This window comes from Hippocampus guttulatus, chromosome 5 (genome assembly GCF_054856545.1).
Source record: "Hippocampus guttulatus isolate MCC_2025c chromosome 5, RoL_Hgut_1.0, whole genome shotgun sequence".
In the NCBI taxonomy this organism is placed as follows: domain Eukaryota; kingdom Metazoa; phylum Chordata; class Actinopteri; order Syngnathiformes; family Syngnathidae; genus Hippocampus; species Hippocampus guttulatus.
In genome coordinates, this window is record NC_141265.1 from 22,917,772 (window position 1) to 22,941,242 (window position 23,471).

Below are 23,471 nucleotides of genomic sequence, written 5' to 3' on the forward strand. Positions count from 1 at the left end.
GGCATTCATAAAAAAGGCACTTCTTATTGACAGCAAATGGCAGTGTCCCACTGAAATACACCGCACAACCGTAAAGACCAAAGTGCATACATATAAACAGCTTCACAAAAATCCCATGAGTTGCGCAAGGACTGGTTGGCATTCAAATTCTGTGGATTCCATTGCAGAAATGATTTCTACTGCTCGTCACACCAATTACACTCTAGAAAATTGTAATTGCAAGTTCATACTCTTACACAAATTACAACATATCTGAGAACTATCTACACACACACAAACACAATATACAACAATATAAAACTAATAATTATACATATACTGTATATACTTACCTACACCACCAAATGGGAGTGAAATGAGTGTGTAGTGCATCATAACATCATTGACGGTCACGCCTCCACTTGTGGTCTCCTCAATCATCTTCTTTGTGACCTTCAAAAAAACAAAGAGATCATCAAAGAAGAAAATAAATAATCGGTACTGTTATAAACGATAGCATTCATTTTCCATCCACTCGAAAATGAATTTTGCCATTTTACCTTTCCACATTGCCTCGCCTATAAATTCAAACCTGGAGGGGCCTGACCACCTCTTTGTTCCCTGGCAACATATAACTGAGAATTGTTTGTTTGAAATGTACCATGTGTGTTTCAAATTTAAACCGATAAGTTTTCCCATCATTGATGAGGATTGTTTATTTAATATTAAGGTTATTTTTTTAGTTCAACATTTTTCTTGGCACATAGGCACAGAAACACTGTCATCCCACGACTGCGTAGCTGTATAACAATCATTTCCAAATTCTCCTGAAATGACATTGTAACATTCTTTCCATAAAAAATACTCATCTGCTACCTGGAGATAAAGCTCTCTCTCTCTCTGTCTCTCTCTGTGTGTGTGTGTGTGTCCTGGTGCCATATTCAAAGAAAAAAAATCAAGGGAAAATACAGAAAACATGTGGGTATTTTATCCCAATTTAAAGCCATTTTAACATGACCACAATTATGTGAAAAAGAAAAAAAAATCAAGTGTCCCATCCAATATATTAAGTCATTTGCTGTACGTAGGTTGTCCATCTATTACCTTCCATCACTCATTAAGAAATTTCCATTTCTTCAACTGTCCTGTTCATGTGGGCTTGTTAGTCTGACAAAACACCTCAGCCTCCTTTGGTGTTGAAAACAGATATATCTTGCCTTTTTGTGAAAGACTCTCAACCAGCAGGGATTGTAATGAAATCCTTGAAAGGCTCCGATATGCACAAATTGCTTTACAACCGTGGCAAAGTCTCATTGAATGCGGACAGTCTCTGCTGACAGATCCTGGTAGAAAGTGAGTTTAACTCCGTCATGCACTCTTGCCTTCCCCATGAAACTGGTCTTTATGGTTTATCACCACTGCAAAGCATGTAATGCACCACCGCTTAAAATAGAAGTGCCCCGTATGTCTCGACTCATAACCTTTTTGGGAGCCATAGGTGGTGTGGGTCCAAATATCAAACAAAATCCGGCAAAGTGGCTAAAGAGAGCGCCGTCGTCACCCGCCACTGATAAAATTCACCTGCATTTAGCAAGCTGGTGGGTGGTAATGTCATGCCCTGAGTTATAATATGCTTCTCCCAGCTTTCTCACCTGCTTGTCAGAGGAAAATATGTAGAGGGCTAAAGGTTTGTCTCTCTCATTGATGAAATTGATGGCCTCATCCAAGCCACTCACAGTCACAATGGGCAACAGAGGACCAAATATTTCTTCCTGCATCAGCTTGGAATGAGGCGGCACATCCTTCAATATGGTTGGGGCTGTTTGAACAATCAGCCAGTGAACACAAACTAGAACCATACAGTACATAGCAATGCGCTTTATATGAAAAGAGGCACCTACCAATATAGCGCTGTGAGGCGTCACATTGGCCACCTAGTACTGGTGCATACCCCTCCATCAGACCCACAACTCTGTTGAAGTGAGTTTGGTTAATGATGCGACCATAGTCCGGTGATGATTTGGGATCAGGGCCATAAAATTCCTGTGAGAGATTAAAGTTTTACATGAATTGCAATTTCATTCACTCATACTGAGAGGGAAGTCAGAACTATTATAAGATTGTTCATTACCAAAAGAGTTTGTCGGATGCATTCCACCACATGGCCTTGGACACAAGGTTCACACAGTATATAGTCTGGAGCGATACACGTCTGGCCACAGTTGACAAATTTTCCCCAGGTTATACGACTAAACAAACAGACAAACCCCCCCCCAAAAAAATCAGTACCTAGTATGGGAGCAGATATAGTAAATTCATGCCTATTTTGCTACTCATTTGTCAACAGAATGTGAGAAGAATGTAGATTATAAATTGTACATGGCCAGAGTACAATTTAAACCCATGACGTGTGGTGAGTATATACTGTAGTGCTTACTTGATAAACTACACAAGGGCTGAGATACACTACTTAATATTAAAATTGTAAAACTCTTGCAGATTACACAATGTAATAAGTGTCAGTAAGGGCATTCGTGTTCCCCCCATGGAGTACATTGAGAATCTCCAAAACAGTGATATCAAAGCAGTCATTTACGGGCTCCTCATCCTCTTCAGAACACCTCTGAAATGTACAAGTCACAGCTAGTTGCCAGCGGGCCTGATCATTTTTGAACAGTCTGGAGAGAAAATAACAAAAAGTGTGAATGGGGCTGCTCAAGTCAGGTGTTGTATGTCAATGGTCAGAATACTTGGAAAACTAATTTCCACAGACGCCTTCTAAATAAGGAAGAAGAGTGGACTTTGAGTTCGGCTTTTCTTTGTTGCGGTTGAAAACCTCCTCAATGGCAGGGATTTTAATATGACACCAGTGTGGGAGAAGACATCTGAATCATTGTAGAAATACATGAATTGAACAAATTATAATCATCATCATATTGTAATGCCCTTCAGTAGCGGAGAGAAGGATGCTCGCAGTCGCTGATACTATTAATCATTTTTAATAACAAAATAAGTAGTAAACACACGCATTCAAAGGAGTTGCTGTTAGCCACAACTCACGCCCATGCACTCCCCACTCAGACTAACTCCCGGAGCCAATATTCCCCCCAACCTGGCTCCTCCCCTCCCTATGACGTCACACAAATACAAGAAACAGATATTACACTGCCCTCCCCTTTATGAAACCCTCGCCCCGAGGGTTCAACAAAAAAAGTCCTCCAGCCGTCGTGGTCGTCGCCTCAGCCTCTGTGGTCGGCCTGGCTCTGAGTCGATACCACCTTCAGCTGGCTGGCTTGGGACAACATTGGTGGGATCCGGGGAACATGGATCCACCACATGTTCTGAACTGGTGGATGAAGCGGACCCCACCTCAAATACAGGAACACCGCTGCCCCGGTAGGGGGCCAACCTGTCCCGATGTAGGGCAACCTTTCTGCCCCTGGGGGGGACTGCCACCCGATAAACTACCTCTCCCACCCGCTCAAGTACCCTACATGGACCGTCCCAATGGCTGTCTAGCTTGGGGCAGCGCCCTTTTTTTCTTTTAGGTGTATACACCCAAACCAGTTCCCCAATCTGGAAGTTCCGCCCCTTGCTCCGCACGTCATAGTTCCGCTTTTGACGTGCACCGGCTTTCTCCAGCTCGTCCCGTGCGAATGCGTGCGCTGCCTCCAGCCGATCCTGCAGTTTCCGGGCATACTCCAGTCCCGGCTGGTCCTCTGAGCTGCCGGGAGGTCTTCCAAACGCCATCTCTGCCGGTGTCCGAATTTCCCGGCCCAGCATCAGCAGAGCAGGAGTACAGCTCATGGAACTTTGGACCGCCGAACGATAAGCCATCAGTACCAGCGGAATGTGCTGGTCCCAATCACGTTGGTGTTTGGAGGTGAGGATGGCGAGCTGCTGCTGCATGGTGCGGTTAAATCGTTCCACAAGACCATCGCTCTGCGGATGCAAAGGTGTGGTGCGTGTTTTCTGCATGTCCAGGCGTTTACAAAGAGCAGCAAAAACTTTGGACTCAAAATTTCTACCTTGGTCACTGTGGAGGATATCTGCAGTCCCAAACCGACAGAACATGCCCTCCAGTAGCGCATCCGCCACTGTCTCCGCCTCTTGGTCTGGCAGTGCGTATGCCTCAGGCCACTTAGTAAAATAGTCCATCGCACATAGCACGTAACGGTTCCCTCTGTCCGTCACGGGGAAAGGGCCCATAATGTCCACAGCAACCCTCTCCATGGGCGCCCCAACCCTCTGTTGCTGAAGCGGTGCGTGCGATTGGTCTTGAGGTCCCTTGTAGGCCGCACACTCATCACAGCGCCGGCAGAAGTCCTCTACGTCCCGTCGGTGCTGACCCCAATAGAACCCCTGGCGTAGCCGTCGGAGGGTCTTGGTGCTGCCAAAGTGTCCCGAGCCGGTGCTCCCATGGCATGCTCTCAGCACCATCTCTTTAAGAGCTCCGGGCACTACCACCTGCCATCTCTCCTCCCCGGTGGCTGGTTCCTTCCAGGCACGCTGCAACACGCCGTCCTTCATGCGTAACACAGCAAACTTGCTCCAAAAGCCTTTGGTGGCAGCGGAGAGTCCCATCACTCCTTCCCAGGGTGGCCTCCTGCCACTCTGGACCCACTGTCGCACAGGGTTGAGATCACGGTCCTCTTCCTGCTTGGCAGCCCACTCTGTAGTGTCCACAGCCTCCAAAGTGCAGCATGACGGTGCAGCAGCAGTCGCTTCCCCACGCAGCTCCAACTCCCTGGCATCCCGCCGGTCGCAGTAGCTGCAGCCACTAACAGAACATGGCCGCCGGGAAAGGGCGTCCGCATTGGCATGTTGAGCCCCAGCCCGATGTACCACTGTGAAGTGGAACGCCTGCAGCTCCTCCAGCCACCGTGCTACTTGGCCCTCTGGTTCCTTGAATGACATCAGCCACTGTAGTGCGGCGTGATCTGTCCTGATGGTGAAAGGCACGCCACACAGGTAATACTTGAAATGGCGTGTAGCCAAAACAACTGCTAACAGTTCACGTCTGGTAACACAGTAGCGTCGTTCACTCTTGTTGAAAGTGCGGCTGAAATAGGCCACCACTCGCTCACCTTCCGGCCCCACCTGTGACAACACCGCCCCCATGCCGACATTACTTGCGTCCGTGTCCAGCACAAAAGGTAAGGCTGGATCTGGCGGGGTGAGAACAGGAGCATTCATGAGGGCTCTTTTTAGGCTGCAGAACGCCTCCTGACAATCCGGCAACCAGAGGAAGGGTTGGTTGTCTTTAAGGAGGTGGAACAAGGGCGCCCCGATGCAAGAGAATCCCTTCACGAACCGTCTGTAGTACGAGGCCAGCCCCAAGAAGCTTTTCAACTGCTTCTGGTCCCTTGGTACTGGCCAATCTTTAATGGTGCGGACCTTCTCCTCCAGCGTGCTGATGCCCTCACCGTTCACTCGGTGGCCCAGGAACTCCACCTCCCGCTGCATAAAGTGGCACTTTTCTGGGTGCAGTTTCAGCCCAGCCGCTGCAATTCTTCCCAGCACCAGTCTCAGAGACTCCATTGCAGCCTGAAAAGACCCACCATGGACGAGGACATCATCCAAATACACCAGGCACCTTTGCCTCGGAATGTTCGAGAGCACTGTGTCCATCAAACGCTCAAATGTTCCTGGTGCATTGCATAGTCCGAAACTCATGACCTTAAACTGCCAGTGTCCTCGGGTGGTGCAGAATGCCGTCTTGGGTCTGGACTCCGTGGTGATGGGGACTTGCCAGTAGCCACTGCGCAGGTCGAGTGATGAGAACCACGCGGAGCCTGAGACCAAATCCAATGTCTCGTCTATCCGTGGGAGCGGGTAGCAGTCCTTCTTTGTCACCTTATTGAGCGGCCTGTAGTCCACACAGAACCGTGGTCTGGTGCTCTTTTTCCGGGCGACCATGACCACGCCAGACGCCCACGGACTATCAGAAGGCTCTATGATCCCTGCCTCGAGCATGGCACGGATCTCCTGATCCGCGGCCTCCTGCTGGGCCAGAGGCAGGCGTCGGGGCCGAACCTTTACTGGTCGCGCGTCACCGGTGTCGATGTGGTGCTCAACCAAGTGAGTGAGGCCCACCTCATTCTCACTGAGGGCAAAGATGTTCTCAAAGTCCCACAGTACCTGCCACAGCTGCTCACGCTGCTCGACATCCAAGCCGTCACAGTTCTTCTCCCAAATGGACCGGATAGCCCCAGTCCGGTTCTCTGTTGGCCGACCCGGGGTTAACTCCACTGACGTAGCTGGGCTGGATGTCATTGGCCCCGCCAGTGAGAAGTCCATCACGGGGCGAGCGGACTCTACCCGATCTACCGTCGACTGTCGAGGAGTCAGCGCTGCTGCTGCATTGGACAGGCTGGGTCCGGTCATCCGTACATCTGTGTTCTCCGCTGCAGGGTCTGCATTGTTGACGGCCACCCCCGGAGTACCCTGCCTAGACGCCAGGATCAGCCCTACATGCTGACCACTCGGCAGGGTGAGCACCCCAGCTCCCAAGTCCACCACACATTTCGCAGCTTTTAAAAAGTCCCGTCCAAGAATACAGGGATCACTCACGTCAGCTACCCAAGCTGAGTGGGTTGTCGAAAGACCCCCCAGGACGAACAAAAATGTCCCTTTACCTCTCATCTCGGCTGTTTCACCGGTCACGGTCCTCAGTTTTGTAAAGGTCGATGTTAAGACGGTCCCTACTGGAACAACGTCAGGCCTCACAATTGTGGCTGAAGACCCAGTGTCCACCAGGGCTGTACAGGAAACGTCCCCAATCTGCACACGAACATGACTGGGGTCCCCCACGTCCGTCCAGCCCACCGTTATAGCTTTCTCTCCGAATGCGGGTTGCAGTTCCCGGTTAACAACTGTAGGGGTCCGCGTTGTCGGGGCTACACGGACCCTTTTCCGTTTCCCTGCTGGTTCAACAATTTTGGGCAGCGCCGCAGCAGGTGACCTGGCTGTCCACAACCCCAGCAGACAGCCGGGCGTGCACGATGTCCGCTTCTTTCCTCCTGCTGTGCTGGGCGGGTCTTTATTGCGCACACCAGCTCCTCCAACCACGCTGGCCTGGGCTCCTCCCCTTCCGACAACGAGGTGGCCAAAACGGGGCAGGCGGATGTCTGTAGCGCCCCCTTGGTTGCAATCTCCCACTCTGTAGCGAGAGAGAGTGCCTCTCCCAGGGCTGCCGGGTGGGCAAGCTGGACGTGCAGGCGCAGCTCATCCGGTCTGAGAGCTTGGATGAACTGATCGCGTATCAGTTCATTTTGGATCTCATTTGGCATTCCAGCATATGCGCGCCGACCCAGGCTCTCGATCTCATGAGCAAGACAACGGAGTGGCTCACCGGGATGTCGATCCCGCTGCTTGAACTCACAGCGCAAAGAGTCTCTCAAATTAAACTCCCCAAAGCGCCTCTGCAAAGCACCCACCAGGGCGCTGTAATCGAGTCTCTCTCCGGGGCTCAGCAGCAGCAGACAGGATGTAGCCTCCTCCGTCAGCGAAAGCGCTAACTGCACCGCTTTCACCTTGTCCGACCAATCCGCTGCGTTGGCCACCAACTCGAACTGTGCTCTATAAGCCTCCCAACTCCCTTTTCCGGAGAATTTAAGAGCTTTCATGGAGGGCCACGCGAGCCCAAGGGCGCCGCCATGCATGTTTACGTCCGTTGCGATGGCGGCGGCACCTGCCGCTACGTCATGGCGTAACTCAGTTTTGGCGGGCCCGCGCTCATTTTGGCGCGAATCAACAGCTTCATGGCGACCGCGCCCGTTGCAACTCGACTCAGGCATATCAATCACGCACGGTACGGCTTCATCCTTTACCGTCCGCCGGGTAACGGCATCGCCGCACGGAACGGCCTCTTCCTTCACCTTCCGCCGAGTACCGAAGTCGCCGAACATCCTTACGCAAAAACGGGAGTGCGACGGGTGAATCCAAAACTTCTGACACCAATGTAATGCCCTTCAGTAGCGGAGAGAAGGATGCTCGCAGTCGCTGATACTATTAATCATTTTTAATAACAAAATAAGTAGTAAACACACGCATTCAAAGGAGTTGCTGTTAGCCACAACTCACGCCCATGCACTCCCCACTCAGACTAACTCCCGGAGCCAATATTCCCCCCAACCTGGCTCCTCCCCTCCCTATGACGTCACACAAATACAAGAAACAGATATTACAATATTATAAATGATATTTTATATTTATTTTATAGCAACCACCTCATCATTGGAGGGTGGTGCAAGGTCGCCTCCAATTGCAGGCCAACTACATCATCTGAAAGGGGAGAGTTACAGTTTGGTTGCCAATAACACCCTTCCAGGTCTCACTGTCATTGCCCATGTGAGCATTGAAGTCTCCCAACAGAACGAGGGACTTCCCAGAGGGAGTGCTCTCCTACACAACCTCCAAGGACTCCAAAAAGGGTGGGTACGCTGAGCTTCTGTTGGGTGCCTAGGCACAAACAACGGTCAGGACCCGTCCCCCCCACCCGTAGGCGGAGGAAGGCTACTCTCTCGTCCACCGGTGTGAATCCCAATGTACAGACACTGAGCTGGGGGGCAATGAGTATGCCCAAACTTGCTCTACACCTCTCACCATGGAAGAGAGTCCAACCCCTCTGGAGAGAAATGGTACCAGAGCCCAGGCTGTGTGGAGGCAAGTCCGACTATGTCAAGTTGAAACTTCTCTGTCTCCATGCTAAACTAAAGTCCCAGCGTTTGGCCGCCGCCCAGTTCACTTTTCACCCAACACCTTTGGCCCCTCCCTAAGGTGGTGAGCCCATGGGAAGGGGGACCACATTGACTCTTGGGGCCCATGGGTGTAGGCCATGCCACGAGGTGCTCGACAACGAGCACCAACTCCAGGCCTGGCTCCAGAAGGGGTCCCCCCCAGTGGCCTGCGTTCGGGCATGGGAATACGCCGTTCAATGTTTTCATTCGTCATCAGTCATTGAGCCATGCTTGTCTGGGCCCTCACCCAGGATCTCCTGCGGTCTTCCAAAATCTTATCAATGACGTCTTGAGGGACCTGTTAGACCAGGGGTGGCCAACCCGCGGCTCGCAGCCACATGCGGCTCTTTGGCTGGTTCAATGCGGCTCTCGGGCTTTCACACAATTGTGGAAAACGCCTCGGCGATGGCGCTGCCATTCAAACAACAGTGCTGAATACACAGAACGTACTACGGCAGCCAATCAGCAATCCCGTTATTTGATTGACATAGAGCGCAACCAATCAGATAACTGAACCACCGCTCATCCGCAGACAACGGCGCTAAGTGCTAAACTAGTCAGCGAATTACCTCTGTTTTTAAGGCAGTGGTGCCCAATTCGTCGATCGCAATCGACCAAGCGCCAGCGGACTGGTCCCAAGCCGACCGCGAGCGGTGAGAGGAAGAAATGGGCGGAAAAAATATGTGTTTTTGTCACTTTCGGTTTCATTTATGTTCGGGCGCTCCGGCTCTTGCTCGTCGTGGCGTGCATGCAAATGTGCGCGTGTGCACGGTAATGCGCGTGCGCGTGTGTGTTTGTGTGCATGTGTGTGTTCATATGCTTGTACGTGCGCCATCGGGTTGATGGGAGGTTGGTAGCTCCAAAAGTTGATCTTTGGGCAAAAAAGTGTGTGTGTGCGTGTCTGAGTGCGTGGCTCTTTGCAGTAACATCGTAAAATATTTGGCTCTTAGGCTCTGAGTGGTTGGCCACCCGTGTTAGACATTTCGCGTTTTCTTTATCTTGATGACATTTGATTTTTTTTCTAAGAACCTCAACACCAGCAACATCTTCCACCGTGAAAGATTGGTAATATACAGTGGTACCTCTACCTACGAACGTCTCTTCATACGAAATTTTCAAGTTATGAAACGCCTCAACAGAAAAATGTTGCCTCTAGTTGTGAAATAATTTGCAAGATACAAAAGGTAAAAATACAGTATGGGTCACTAGTCACAGGTCTGAGTTTCATGAACGCAACATACTTATAGCTGCTCTGCCATTGGCTATTCCCGATCATCATCCTGGCATCCCATTGGCTAAAAGGGACCTCTACCGGTATGCGTGTAGATCGATAGATATGTGTTTATGCAGCGCCCTCGTCATTCACCTCTCAGGCTATGAGGTGCTCTGATAGTTTTACATAAATGTGAATCCCCAGAAAAAGTGTTCACCAGACCGGCGATCGCGCACTACTCTGATGTTTACCTTGGACATTTTCAAAGGATTGTTGAAAGCCGACAAAAGCAGACGTCCTCTGCTCAGTTCTTTACAAAACGCCACGCAAAAACCACTTCAGAGAGAGAACATGGACGAAAGAGGGCAAAAAGTTAAAAGACCATCATTTTTATTCTTTACTCTATTCTTTGTTTTTTAGATTATGCACAACTCTCATTTATTGTGCAATAGTCTAATTTGTAACATTTATTTGCTACATATTTTGATGCATTTTTCTGCTTTATAAAACATTGTCTGAATTTTGTGGGGCTTGGAACGGGCTAGGGCATTTACATGGAAAACTTTACTTACAAAATTTTCCAGTTAAGAAATTTCTTCTGGAACCATTTCATTTCGTAAGTAGAGGTACCACTGTACATGGTTTTGGCAAAATACCGATTGCATTTTATTGTTAAAGCAAAGGTTACAACAAACCAGATTCATGCTTTGTTCACCAACCAAACACATTAATTTGACAGTGGTTTTGCATGACTGCTGTCATTCACACAAATTTTACCGGCAGGCAACTCTGATGTCACAATTCTTGTCGATGTAGCAAGGACTCTTCCCTCCCAACTCCAGAGTCACCGGGGTGATATGTTGTGCTGCAGCCTCCATCACCAATTTGCCAACTGCACTACTTCCAGTATAGAAGATGTGGTCAAATCTCTGCTTCAACAATTCCTGTGTCTCTGGCACTCCACCCGTCACCACCGGGTACAGATCCTGAAAATAAAAGACATGAAACAGATCTAAATTATCACACGTTTAATTTAAAATACTGATCATGATGTATAAAGCTGTCCATAACCCCACTCAACCATATATTTCATTCTCCTCATAAAGCCTGACACTTACGCACTCTGTTTAGCTTCCAACCTTGATCTCACTTTCCCCTCCGCTTGTCTGTCCACCATGGGGAGCAGCCTTTAACCACTCTGCACCCCAACTTTGGAATTCATTACCATTTGACCTCCACACTACTGAGTCATTTTCTGTTTCTGGATTTAAAATATACAGAGACCAAACATTTTTCTCCATTTAAACCCATCCATAAACTCACTTTTTGAATTGACCTCATATGATTTATATTTGTTTTTGTCATATTTCTTGTATTATTTCCTTCAGATGGTAAATAGGCTTTGACTTGTTTTGCACTTCTCTACCTTAGGTAATCAAAGCAATTTAACAGTCTCCTCATTTTATCGACTGATGACGCAGGATCAGGAGCAACTGAGGGTTCAGTATCTTGCTCAAGGACACCTCGACGTGATCACAAGGGGTGAGGATCAAACCCACAACCTCTGGGTTGGGAGATGACCACTCTACCACCTGAGCCATCACCGCTTTGTACCATACCTTTGGAACACTTTATCAATGGACTTCCACAGTGCCAAATAATTCAATATTTTCTGATCCAGACTTTAAGCATACTTATCCCATGCATTTTGCTCCATCAAACTCTTCAACCATGAATTTTATCTCACCTTTTTAATTGCTTCCTATGATTCATACATACATATATATATATATATATATATATATATATATATATATATGTGTGTGTGTGTGTGTGTGCACCATATATATAATAATAATAATAATAATACATTTTATTTGTGGGCGCCTTTCTAGAAACTCAAGGACACCTTACAACAAGCAGTTAAAATCACAAACACAATGTTAAAAACAGCATCAAATAAAATAAGAAAAAATACAACAAAAAATAAATAAATAAAAATAATGGCTTTATGGTCCGAGTGAGTAGGCTTGTCTAAACAGATGTGTTTTGAGGCTGGATTTGAAATGTGTTAATGAGTCCGTATTACGAAGGTCAGCGGGGAGTGTGTTCCAGAGTTGGGGAGCAGAGCGACTGAAGGCTCTGTTTCCCATGGTGACGAGGCGAGCAGGGGGGACAGAGAGGAGGAGAGAGGAGGAAGAACGAAGAGAGCGGACAGGTGTAGGAATATATATATATATATATATATATACATAAATCCTCATCTCACCCATCGGGTGGTGTCCGTCCCTCATTCAGCTCGGGTCCTCTACCAAAGGCCAGGAAGCTTGAGGGTTCTGCGCAGTATCCTTGCTGTTCCCAGCACTGCACATTTCTGGACTGAGATGTCCGATGTTGTTCCCGGGATCTGTTGCAACCACTCATCTAGTTTGGGGGTCACTGCCCCGAGTGCTCCGACCACCACAGGCACGACTGTCACCTTTACCTACCAGGCTCTCTCCAGCTCCTCTCTGAGCCCTTGGTATTTCTCGAGTTTCTCGTGTTCCTTCTTTCTGATGTTTCCATCACTTGGGACTGCTACATCCACTACAACGGCTTTCCTCTGCCCTTTATCTATGATCACGATATCTGGTTGGTTCGCCATTACCATCTTGTCAGTCTGGATCTGGAAGTCCCACAGGATCTTCACTCTGTCATTCTCCACCACCTTCGGAGGTGTTTCCCATTTTGACCTTGGGGTTTCCAGTCCATACTCCGCACAGATGTTTCGGTAGACTATGCCAGCCACCTGGTTATGGCGTTCCATGTAGGCTTTCCCTGCCAGCATCTTACACCCTGCAGTTATGTGTTGGATCGTCTTAGGTGCCTCTTTGCACAACCTAAACCTTGGGTCTTGTCTGGTGTGGAATATCTGGGCCTCAATGGCTCTGGTGCTCAGGGCCTGCTCCTGAGCAGCCAGTATGAGTGCCTCTGTGCTGTCCTTCAGGCCAGCTCTCTCTAGCCACTGATAGGACTTCTTGAGATCAGCCACTTCAGCTATGGTCCGGTGGTACATCCCGTGTAGGGGCTTGTCCTCCCATGGTGGTCCCTCTTCCAGCGCCTCATCCTCTGTTCCCCATTGTCTGAAACATTCTCTGAGTACGTCACCCGTTGGCGCCTTCTCCTTGATGTATTCATGGAGCTTGGATGTTTCATCCTGGACAGTGGCTCTCACACTCACTAGTCCCTGGCCTGCTTCCTTTCGGCTTGCGTACAGTCTCAGGGTGCTGGATTTGGGATGGAACCCTCCATGCATGGTTAGGAGCTTTCGGGTCTTAACGTCCGTGGTCTGAATCTCTTCCTTTGGCCTTGTGGTATACCGAGGTACTTGTAGCTGTCCTCAATGTCTGCTATTGTTCCTTCAGGGAGTGAGACCCCTTCAGTGCGGACTACCTTTCCTCTCTTAGTCACCATCTGACTAGATTTCTCAAGCCCGAATGACATCCCGATGTCGCTGCTGTAGATCCTGGTTGTGTGGATCAGGGAGTCTATGTCCCTTTCGCTCTTAGCACACAGCTTTATGTCATCCATGTAGAGGAGGTGACTGTCTGCCACTGTTATGGTAACTGGGTTCTGTTCAGGGAGGTTGCTGTGCTCCTCTCTCAAGGTCACCAGCCATTGTGCACTGCTGTTATGTGCAACCTCCTTCTCCCATATGCCTTTCAAGTACCTTCCAGTTTCCAGTCTTGGTGGGTCAGCTCTGTTGTTAGGACCCTGCCACTGAGCGTACCCTTTCGCCGGTTGTGTTGCGAACAGCCTGTTTATTCGTCTGGCCTCATTCTCTTTCGTGTACCGCTTTAGGCGGCTGGACAAGGCTTGGAGCCTTTGTTTGGCAGTTTCGAGTGCTTCAGGTATGGCCATCTGGATGTACCTCTCGGGAATCAGCCTTTTCATCACACCTCTCTGGGCCTCCGTCAATTTTACTTACATCTTTCCGAGCCGCCATGATCTTAGCCTCCAACCGTCTTTCTCATAGTGGGTAATGTATCTCATGGGTCCCATGGTTGCTCTTATAGCCAAGCATCTCTAGGCTTACTGATGCTGAAGCGTATACCAGCTCATTGGTTTCCGTGATCGTTACGGTAGGGATCCCCCTCAGTGCTGCATTCACACTTTCCGTGAGACTTTCAGGTGGTACTTCACATGGCCGTTGTCATCGGTTTCTAGGTTGCCCAGCTTTCATTCTCACCATGATCTTTGCTTTCAGGTCAGTTGCTGCCTCGCTCAGCATTTCATTCATTGGGGCTTGCTTCCCAATCTCTGGTATGACCTCCTCCTCTGATCTGGCAGCCTGGGGCCCTTCACCATGGAACCTGCGTTGTACCTCATCAATCTCAAGTTGTGACAGCAGTTGCCATTTGTGGATGTGGGAACACTGAGCTACTAGTTGATTCGTGGTCAACCGTGACTGTGGGTTTCGAAGTAACCAATTAGCCCACATTCTCTGCATGTAACCCCTCTGACTAGGGTTGCTTGAGTAGTAGCATTCCAACAGAGCCATGTTATCGCATCTCGCCCATCTCCGCTTTGCTCCAGTAGCCCATTTTTCATCAAGGTGCTCTGGTTCCCCAGCACCAGACGCAGACCTTGTTTGGCCAGGCGACGTCTGAGCTGGCATGTCATTCGTTTTATTGTCTCTCATCATTGTATGAGGTAGGCATTAGCGTGAAGGATCTTGCCCAAGGACCCACACTGGATGGCGTTATGTGCTCATTTTTGCCCCAAACAAGATTCGAACCACCGTTTCCAGTACACCAAACCGATGCCTTACCAACTGAGTGTATATATATATATATATATATATTAGAGCTGTCAGTTTAGCTCGTTTTTCTTGGCATTAATTTAAATGAATTTTAACGTGATACATTTTTTCTCGCGAGAATAACGCGGCACATGTCACAACGGATGTTACCGTTGCTCTATAAATAAACCAGAAACAAAACAACAAGTGCGCTGCATAGGTCCACGCACGTTTGTTTTGCCAGCCACGGCAGCACGAGACACAGAAAACAGATACTTAAAGAGTCTATGAATGGAAAGTTTACTTTTAAAAAGTTGCCAGATTGCTCCACCGACAAGACCAAAGTCACCTGTATCATACAGGTATACAATGTATGCCACTGACGCGATTGTTACTTGTTTGGAACTATTTTGTGTGGAAGGTTACAGTGTTCCGTGTCCATATGAATAGAGCGGGTGGAGCTTCTCTGTGTTCGTCTGACAGTGACGGACGCTGAGGCGGTGACATGACAACAAAAGTTCAGCGGTGCAGTGGTAGCGACGTCTCCAGTGTTGTCATCGAACCAAGTGTAGTCATCCGAAATGATACAAAACCGTAGAGACTTCCGCGCAAGAAGGACCAACAGAATCAACAGAGCCTGACTGCTGTGTTCAAAGCAAACTTGAGAAAAACGAATGCAACCATGGCTTAAATCCACTATAGGCTGAGTACTAGTTTACCTTACTTAGATGTGCCCTTTATAATTTTATATTGCTCTGTTTTGATTCCATAAAAAGAGCTGTTAAAGCAGCTGTTGTGTGACAAAATACTTTTTTCACTGTTGTTGATGGACAGTAATATTGTGTGAGAGATTATGTGCGAATAACTGGTCCAAGTGAAAAATGTTCATGTAAAATTGAAAATTGAAATTGTTATTTCAGTAAATATTTGCATTTTGCACGTAGAAAACTGATTCATGATTCCATGTTGATGAGAGCATTAAAATGGGGGAAAATAGGACAAAAAATATAAAAGGAAATTCAGAAACGATAAAAAATGCGTGAGTAATCATGATTAATTTTTAGTGAATTTGAGTTAATTATGACAGTTGCATTTTTAATCAGATTAAATATTTTAATCATTTGACAGCTCTAATATATACAGAGTATATATATATATATATATATATATATAAGCACTCGAAACTGCCAAACAAAGGCTCCAAGCCTTGTCCAGCCGCCTAAAGCGGTACACAAAAGAGAATGAGGCCAGACGAATAAACAGGCTGTTCGCAACACAACCTGCGAAAGTGTACGCTCAGTGGCAGGGCCCTAACAACAGAGCTGACCCACCAAGACTGGAAACTGAAAGGTACTGGAAAGGCATATGGGAGAAGGAGGTTGCACATAACAGCAGTGCACAATGGCTGGTGACCCTGAGAGAGGAGCACAGCAACCTCCCTGAACAGAACCCAGTTACCATAACAGTGGCAGACATACAGGAAAGAGTCTCAGATATGAAGAACTGGACAGCACCAGGCCTGGACATGGTCCACACCTACTGGCTAAAGAAACTCACAGCACTCCATGAGCGCCTAGCAGCACAAATGAACCAGCTGCTGAGGGATGGGACTCACCCAGGATGGCTAACCGAAGGGCGAACGATCCTGATCAGGAAGGATCCCTCAAAGGGTGCAGTCCCATCCAACTATCGGCCAATAACCTGTCTCTCCACAACATGGAAGCTCATGTCAGGCATCATTGCGGCTAAGATAAGTGGACATATGGATCAATACATGAGCGAAGCACAGAAGGGCATTGGTAGAGATACCAGAGGACCCAAACATCAGCTCCTGGTTGACAGAACAGTCACACAAGACTGCAGGTCCCGACATACCAACCTGTGCACAGCCTGGATATGATTACAAGAAAGCCTATGACTCGATGCCACATACATGGATCACTGAATGCTTGGAGTTGTATAAGGTGAACAGGACCCTAAGAGCCTTCGTTGTGAACTCGATGAGGATGTGGAAAACCACACTTGAAGCCAATGGCAAGCCACTTACCCAAGTGTCCATCAAATGTGGCATATACCAAGGTGATGCACTCTCCCCACTGCTGTTCTGCATAGGACTGAACCCCCTAAGCCAAGTAATCACCAAGACAGGCTATGGATACCGCCTCAGAAATGGAGCTACAATCAGTCACCTCCTCTACATGGATGACATAAAGCTGTATGCTAAGAGCGAAAGGGACATAGACTCCCTGATCCACACAACCAGGATCTACAGCAGCGACATCGGGATGTCATTCGGGCTTGAGAAATGTAGTCGGATGGTGACTAAGAGAGGAAAGGTAGTCCGCACTGAAGGTGTCTCGCTCCCTGAAGGAACAATAGCAGACATTGAGGACAGCAATAGTACCTCGGTATACCACAAGCCAATGGCAACCTCGAACAGGCAACAAGGAAAGCGGCTACGGCCAAATACCTCCAGCGAGTGAGGCAAGTTCTAAGAAGCCAGCTCAATGGCAAGAATAAGACCCGGGCAATAAACAGCTATGCCCTGCCAGTGATCAGATACCCTGCAGGAATAATAAGGTGGCCAAAGGAAGAGATTCAGACCACGGACGTTAAGACCCGAAAGCGCCTAACCATGCATGGAGGGTTCCATCCCAAATCCAGCGCCCTGAGACTGTACGCAAGCCGAAAGGAAGGAGGCCGGGGACTAGTGAGTGTGAGAGCCACTGTCCAGGATGAAACATCCAAGCTCCATGAATACATCAAGGAGAAGGCTCCAACGGATGACGTACTCAGAGAATGTCTCAGACAATGGGGAACAGAAGATGAGGCGCTGGAAGAGGGACCATCATGGGAGGACAAGCCCCTACACGGGATGTACCACCGGACCATAACTGAAGTGGCCGATCTCAAGAAGTCCTATCAGTGGCTAGAGAGGGCTGGCCTGAAGGACAGCACAGAGGCACTCATCCTGGCTGCTCAGGAGCAGGCCCTGAGCACCAGAGCCATTGAGGCCCAGATATACCACACCAGACAAGACCCAAGGTGTAGGTTGTGCAAAGAGCCACCTGAGACGATCCAACACATAACTGCAGGGTGTAAGATGCTGGCAGGGAAAGCCTACATGGAACGCCATAACCAGGTGGCTGGCATAGTCTACCGAAACATCTGTGCGGAGTATGGACTGGAAACCCCAAGGTCAAAATGGGAAACACCTCCGAAGGTGGTGGAGAATGACAGAGCGAAGATCCTGTGGGACTTCCAGATCCAGACTGACAAGATGGTAATGGCGAACCAACCAGATATCGTGATCATAGATAAAGGGCAGAGGAAAGCCGTTGTAGTGGATGTAGCTGTACCAAGTGATGGAAACATCAGAAAGAAGGAACACGAGAAACTCGAGAAATACCAAGGGCTGAGAGAGGAGCTGGAGAGAGCTTGGAAGGTAAAGGTCACAATCGTGCCTGTGGTGGTCGGAGCACTCGGGGCAGTGACCCCCAAACTAGATGAGTGGTTGCAACAGATCCCGGGAACAACATCGGACATCTCAGTCCAGAAATGTGCAGTGCTGGGAACAGCAAGGATACTGCGCAGAACCCTCAAGCTTCCTGGCCTCTGGTAGAGGACCCGAGCTGAATGAGGGACGGACACCACCCAAGGGGGGGTGAGACGAGGATTTTTTTTTATATATGCATTAATTTTATTGTTTATTTATTTTTGTTTCTGGTATTTTTTTGTTCTGGTATATTTATGTTCTATGAGGTGTCCAGAAAGGTGCAGATAAATACCACATTTTACCATTATTTTTTACCTGCGCTGTATTTATTAAAAGAAAAACATGCTGGAGTCATTTATTTTATGTTTTTCCTGTGTGCAATCACGGGTAAAAGAACAACAAGAGGTGGGAATCAAACCGTATCCAGATAGAGAGGCAGCAGTGTTGCGAGGAGAAGAGATGAGAAGCCACTAATCTCTGAGGGTTTCACCACAGCTCCGTTGCCTGTAGAGTTTTGACATAGAAGCTAGTCAATAGGGAAGAGCAGATAACTGGGAGTATATGATTGAATTGCTGGAAAGATAAACAGAGCTAAATGTCTTCGCTCAGCTTCACGATTGCTTGTTTTTCATCCAGAGACAGCTCTCTGCCTTAGCGTGTTGGTTTGAGAGCTAGCAAGTGCAAATGCACTCTTCACAAGCATGACCCATATCTGAAACTGAGCCTATCCACTCAGTGCTACTTATTATTAAAAACACACACACACACACAACAAAACACACTGGTCACTTATTCTAATACTTTTGCTCAAGTGAAAAATGAGTACATTTAAACAATCATAATGTGCCAAAAAATACCTCGCAATGAATCGAATTCTTTGAATAGGTTCTTCAGGGAGCAATTTAGTGTTGAGATTTTTGAGACTGTGATACAACTTTTGAATAGGTTTGGAAAGACAACATCTGCTTAAACATACTGTACACATTTTAGAAATAGGAGTTAGTTTGGTAATCTTCAATATGTAAATTGTTCAAAATGATTAAAAAAAAAAAAAAACACTGTGAGGCACTGCCTGTGCCAGACAACATTGTCCACTGCCTCAGTTAAAGTTTATACGGTTGAACTTTAGCTCTTTTCTCTCTATGTAGAAATGTTGTGTTCTCCCCATGTTTGTGTCGGTATTATCTTGGATTATCCAGCTTCCCCATATGTTCCACAAATATGCATGGTATGTTAATTAAAGGGCAGTACAGTGTAAAAAGTCGCCTCTCCTAACGTGACTAAGCACGTTATGATTTGAAGTAATCGATTCAGCTTGATCTTAAGCCAACTGAGGAATCAAATTCATGTTTTTACCACGCTGATTTATTATCCATGCATCTATTTTCTAATCTTCTCATCTTCACAAGGGTCACGGGCATGCTGGAGCCTCTCCTAGCTGTCTTCAGGCAGTAGGCGGGGACACCCTGAACCAGTTGCCAGCCAATTGCAGGGCACACATAGACAAACAACCGCTTGGGCTCACAATCACACCTTGGGACAATTCACAGTGTTCCATTAACCTGGCATTGTCTTGTATTGCTCGCTAGTGACCAAGATGAGTACTTTTCATTTGAAATAAACCATACAGTGGGGTTAGCATTGGAAATAAAATACCAAGACGCTCAAGAATCTGACAAACGACATAGAAACACACACTCATGCAATTTGTGGGCACCTCATGTGCAAATGATAGGCCTACATATTTTTGCTGGCAACCATAATACCTGTCCTTAATAACTGTCTAAAATTGTGAATATCTGATAAATGTAGATGCTGTGAAAGACTGTGACTAAATGTAGACTGTCAAATATTTCAAATACAAATTTTAATTGTAGTTGTTGATCATTGATTTTGCATAGTCCTCGTGCTCAACATTAACCCTTTCAGGGACAGCAGTTACTACAGTGGACAGTTTACCATGTTATCAGGTTACAGGATGCGTGGAAGGGTTAAGCTGTGTTATTCACGAGACTTGCAGAGAATGCAGAAACTGAAACTGAAAATGTGGCGGACCCTGGGTTGAAATACGTTCCCACCCTACACAGCTACAGGGTGCGGGTGACTGATCTGTCTTTACCTGCAGCGATAGCTCCTACTAGGGGTACCAACGTTACGGCCCACGGGTAATTCCAGGCTCCAATGATCAACACCACTCCCAGGGGTTCTGGCTGGATGTAAGCCTCGTCTGACATCGTCAAGAGATTCTTTTCCACCAGCCGAGGGGCTGCCCACTCTCGCAGTTTTCCCAGAGCCAGATTAATCTCATTATTTATTCCAATCAACTCCAAAAGTGATGTGTCATACTGGCTCTGTAGAACATACAACACAATATATAAAAGTGTGTTTGTGTGACAGTTTGTCATGTGTCTTTACTCACCCTGTTAATATCCTGTTTTAGAGCTGTGATGATTTCAACCTCCCTTTCACTCATCATCTTCTGCAGGGCCTGAAGCTGCTGCAGCCTGAACTCAAGAGGACGTGTTCTTCCACTCCCAAAGGCCTCCCGGGCACACTGAATAACCTGCCTCTCCATCACCTCAGGTAGTATAAACAGCAAAGAAAAGAGAAATAGATTATGTTGTGGACATGATCATTTGAAATAATAAATCTGAGCACCTCAGAAGGAGCTGATGGTTGATTCAGACATTTGTAATTGAATCACCGAATGATGTTGTCAAGCCAGTATATATGAAATTCAATATTTTTGTTTTGGCAGGTAAATGGAACACTACATTGTCCCTACGTGTGAGTGCGGATGGTTGTTTCTGTCGTCTCAGTGTGCCCTGCGATTGGCTGGCAACCAGTTCAGGATGTCTGCCGCCGACTGCCCAAAGATGGCTGGGGGAGGCTCCAGCATGCCCGCGACCCTCATGAGGATAATCGGATTAGAAAATGGATGGATGGATGGAACCGCTCAAAACCTACAACAGAGGCCCTTGGAGCCATATGCTCAATCTAACAGAAGTCTGTCATTTTAAATTTGATTTCAAATATGGTTTCACCTTGACTACAAAAGCTGTTGTAACTTCACCCGCAAAATCAATCTTGTTTATATTGTCAATCTGCCTTCATTATCTGAAAACATGACGTTTGCGATGTAACACTGTTGCCTGGGCGACCTGCAGTTCACCAAGAAAACAATACAAATTTTGAGGGTCTAAACATAATTTATGAAATTTGCGACACACACTCAGGTCTGGCAAAATCATCAATACTTTCTTAGTTCATTGTGCAGTTTTTTAAAAATTGCTCAGTAGCGCTCCCTACAAAGTTAACAAAGCAGCCCCGGTTGCATATTTCACCTTGCACGATGAAAATTTGGTGGTAAATATAACTGCTCAAGACCTACAACAAAATCTCTTGGAGGCATGTACTCAACCTAATAGGAAGTCCACCATTTTGAATTTACTTGACACACGTGATCTTATTTTGTCAATATTTGACACACTTCGCGAGTCGGGCCTGAAGACATTTACAATCTTATTTTTATCATTGAGGCAAAAGGAAATTTATGTTTCGTCTGTTGTTTTTCTCCCAGCAGGTTGATTTCCCTCCTATTGGCTTGGAAGTGTGATTAGGTCTTCACGATGATGCAAAATCAAGTTTGTCAATTTTTGCGAAAAGCTGTTGTCCAGGCAACTCACGACAAAAAAGTCTTCCGGAACCATATGTGAAAGCTAACAGGAAGTATGCCTGCATTTTGAATTATCTTACACATTTGGGCACATTTTTTGGGCTTTTATAGAGGTCATATAAAAAAAAAAAAAACACGAGCGATTTCATCCAGTTGTCTTGAAACTGTGAGTGGTTCATTTTAACATGTTCAGACGATTGGAATGAGCAAAGTGGAATGAGCAAAGCTTTTTATTTTACCAAACACTGTTGCCAGGGCGACTGTTGGACAATACCAATACAATAACATACATGTTTACTTATGTAGCACTTCCACAACAGCCCAAACAAAGCACTTTGCAGAATGTTTAACATAATATAACAATCATACAACAGAACACATAACATAAAACATTGACAATGGTTCAATTATAACTGTTTTGACATACACCTTGACGTTTGTTGTGTCTACTGTGCTGTCTTAATATTTACATGCTTGCAACCTCCGTTAGCTAGGGGGTGGTAGAGTGTAAAAGAGAAGGGAAAAAAATATTTCCAAGGGAGACCTTGTATTGAGGCAGTCTGCACACAGTCCTTCAGCACCCTGTTGAACTGTTCAACTTCTCCATTCGCACGGGGATAGGAGACCCACGTTTTCAGGTGTACAATTTTTCTCTGTTTCAGGAAGTCCTTGAACTCAGCAGAGATAAATTCTGGCCTTCGCAAAGCCACGTGGTCTGCTCGTGTCATTGAATTTGATTATGGCATCAAATACAGGCCTGTCTCAGAGAATGATTTTGCTGATTGCTTATCTAGACTGACACTCCCTGAAACTGGCATGGACCTAACAGAGAAAGGGTAAAAGGCATACAGGACAAGGTAAAGCAGTCCACAGATGTGAGGAGAGGTGCAAAACACCAGCACATCCACCTTGGAGACCAGGTTAGAATCAATAAGCCATGGAAAGTAAGAAAAGGGGAACAAAAAGTTCACCGAACCACGAATGGTGGTGAGGCAGGAAGGTCCCAACTCACACCTGCTGGATGATGGTTGGACCTGGAATGCATCACAACTGTCTGCATTGCCGCCACCGGACGTAGATTTGGATGTGGACATGGAAGTGAGGAATTCTCATCCTGGGATCCATGCTCACGCAGAGAAGGATGAACAATGCAAGCATTCTATGGCCAGGCAACTGTGATGGGCTGAGTTATATAACCTAATCTAATCAACTAATACACCACTTTACCTACCCCCTTAGTTTAAAGGTACATAACCAATTCACATTTCCTTATCCATCATACTGCATAACATTTCTTCAATAATAAACAAACTCAATTTGAACATCTTTCAATTACGACATCACACTCAATCCCTGTAACGTAAAGGGCGTTGTGCTTTACGTCCTGAACATCTCAAAGCTACTGTCTCTGGCACAAGTGGTTCAGGCGGGTCTGGTGCAAAAGCTGGTGATGCAGGAGTTGTGGACTCCGGTTCGTCCAAGTCTCTCTCCTGCTCAGCTGACTGAGTCGCACTTTCAGGTCCCGGATCTAAAATGTCAGATGGGTATCGAAAGCGCAGCTGGTCTCCATGGCGCCTGTATACCTG

The 23,471-nt window shown here is 47.1% G+C and overlaps 1 protein-coding gene across 1 annotated transcript in view; it reads right to left on the reverse strand.

Moving 5' to 3' along the window:
* Positions 1–23,471, reverse strand: part of LOC147205559 (aldehyde dehydrogenase family 3 member A2-like) — a 36,441-nt gene that overhangs the window by 2,646 nt on the left and 10,324 nt on the right. Inside the window, exons 3-10 of the mRNA XM_086111292.1 lie at positions 20,629–20,787; positions 20,329–20,560; positions 18,628–18,713; positions 10,711–10,919; positions 2,111–2,228; positions 1,881–2,022; positions 1,632–1,798; positions 333–432 (exon numbers count right to left, since the gene is read on the reverse strand). Of these exons, the coding sequence (XP_085967418.1) occupies positions 333–432; positions 1,632–1,798; positions 1,881–2,022; positions 2,111–2,228; positions 10,711–10,919; positions 18,628–18,713; positions 20,329–20,560; positions 20,629–20,784 (1,210 nt within the window). The 5' untranslated portion in view covers positions 20,785–20,787. The remainder of the gene's footprint in view (positions 1–332; positions 433–1,631; positions 1,799–1,880; positions 2,023–2,110; positions 2,229–10,710; positions 10,920–18,627; positions 18,714–20,328; positions 20,561–20,628; positions 20,788–23,471) is intronic.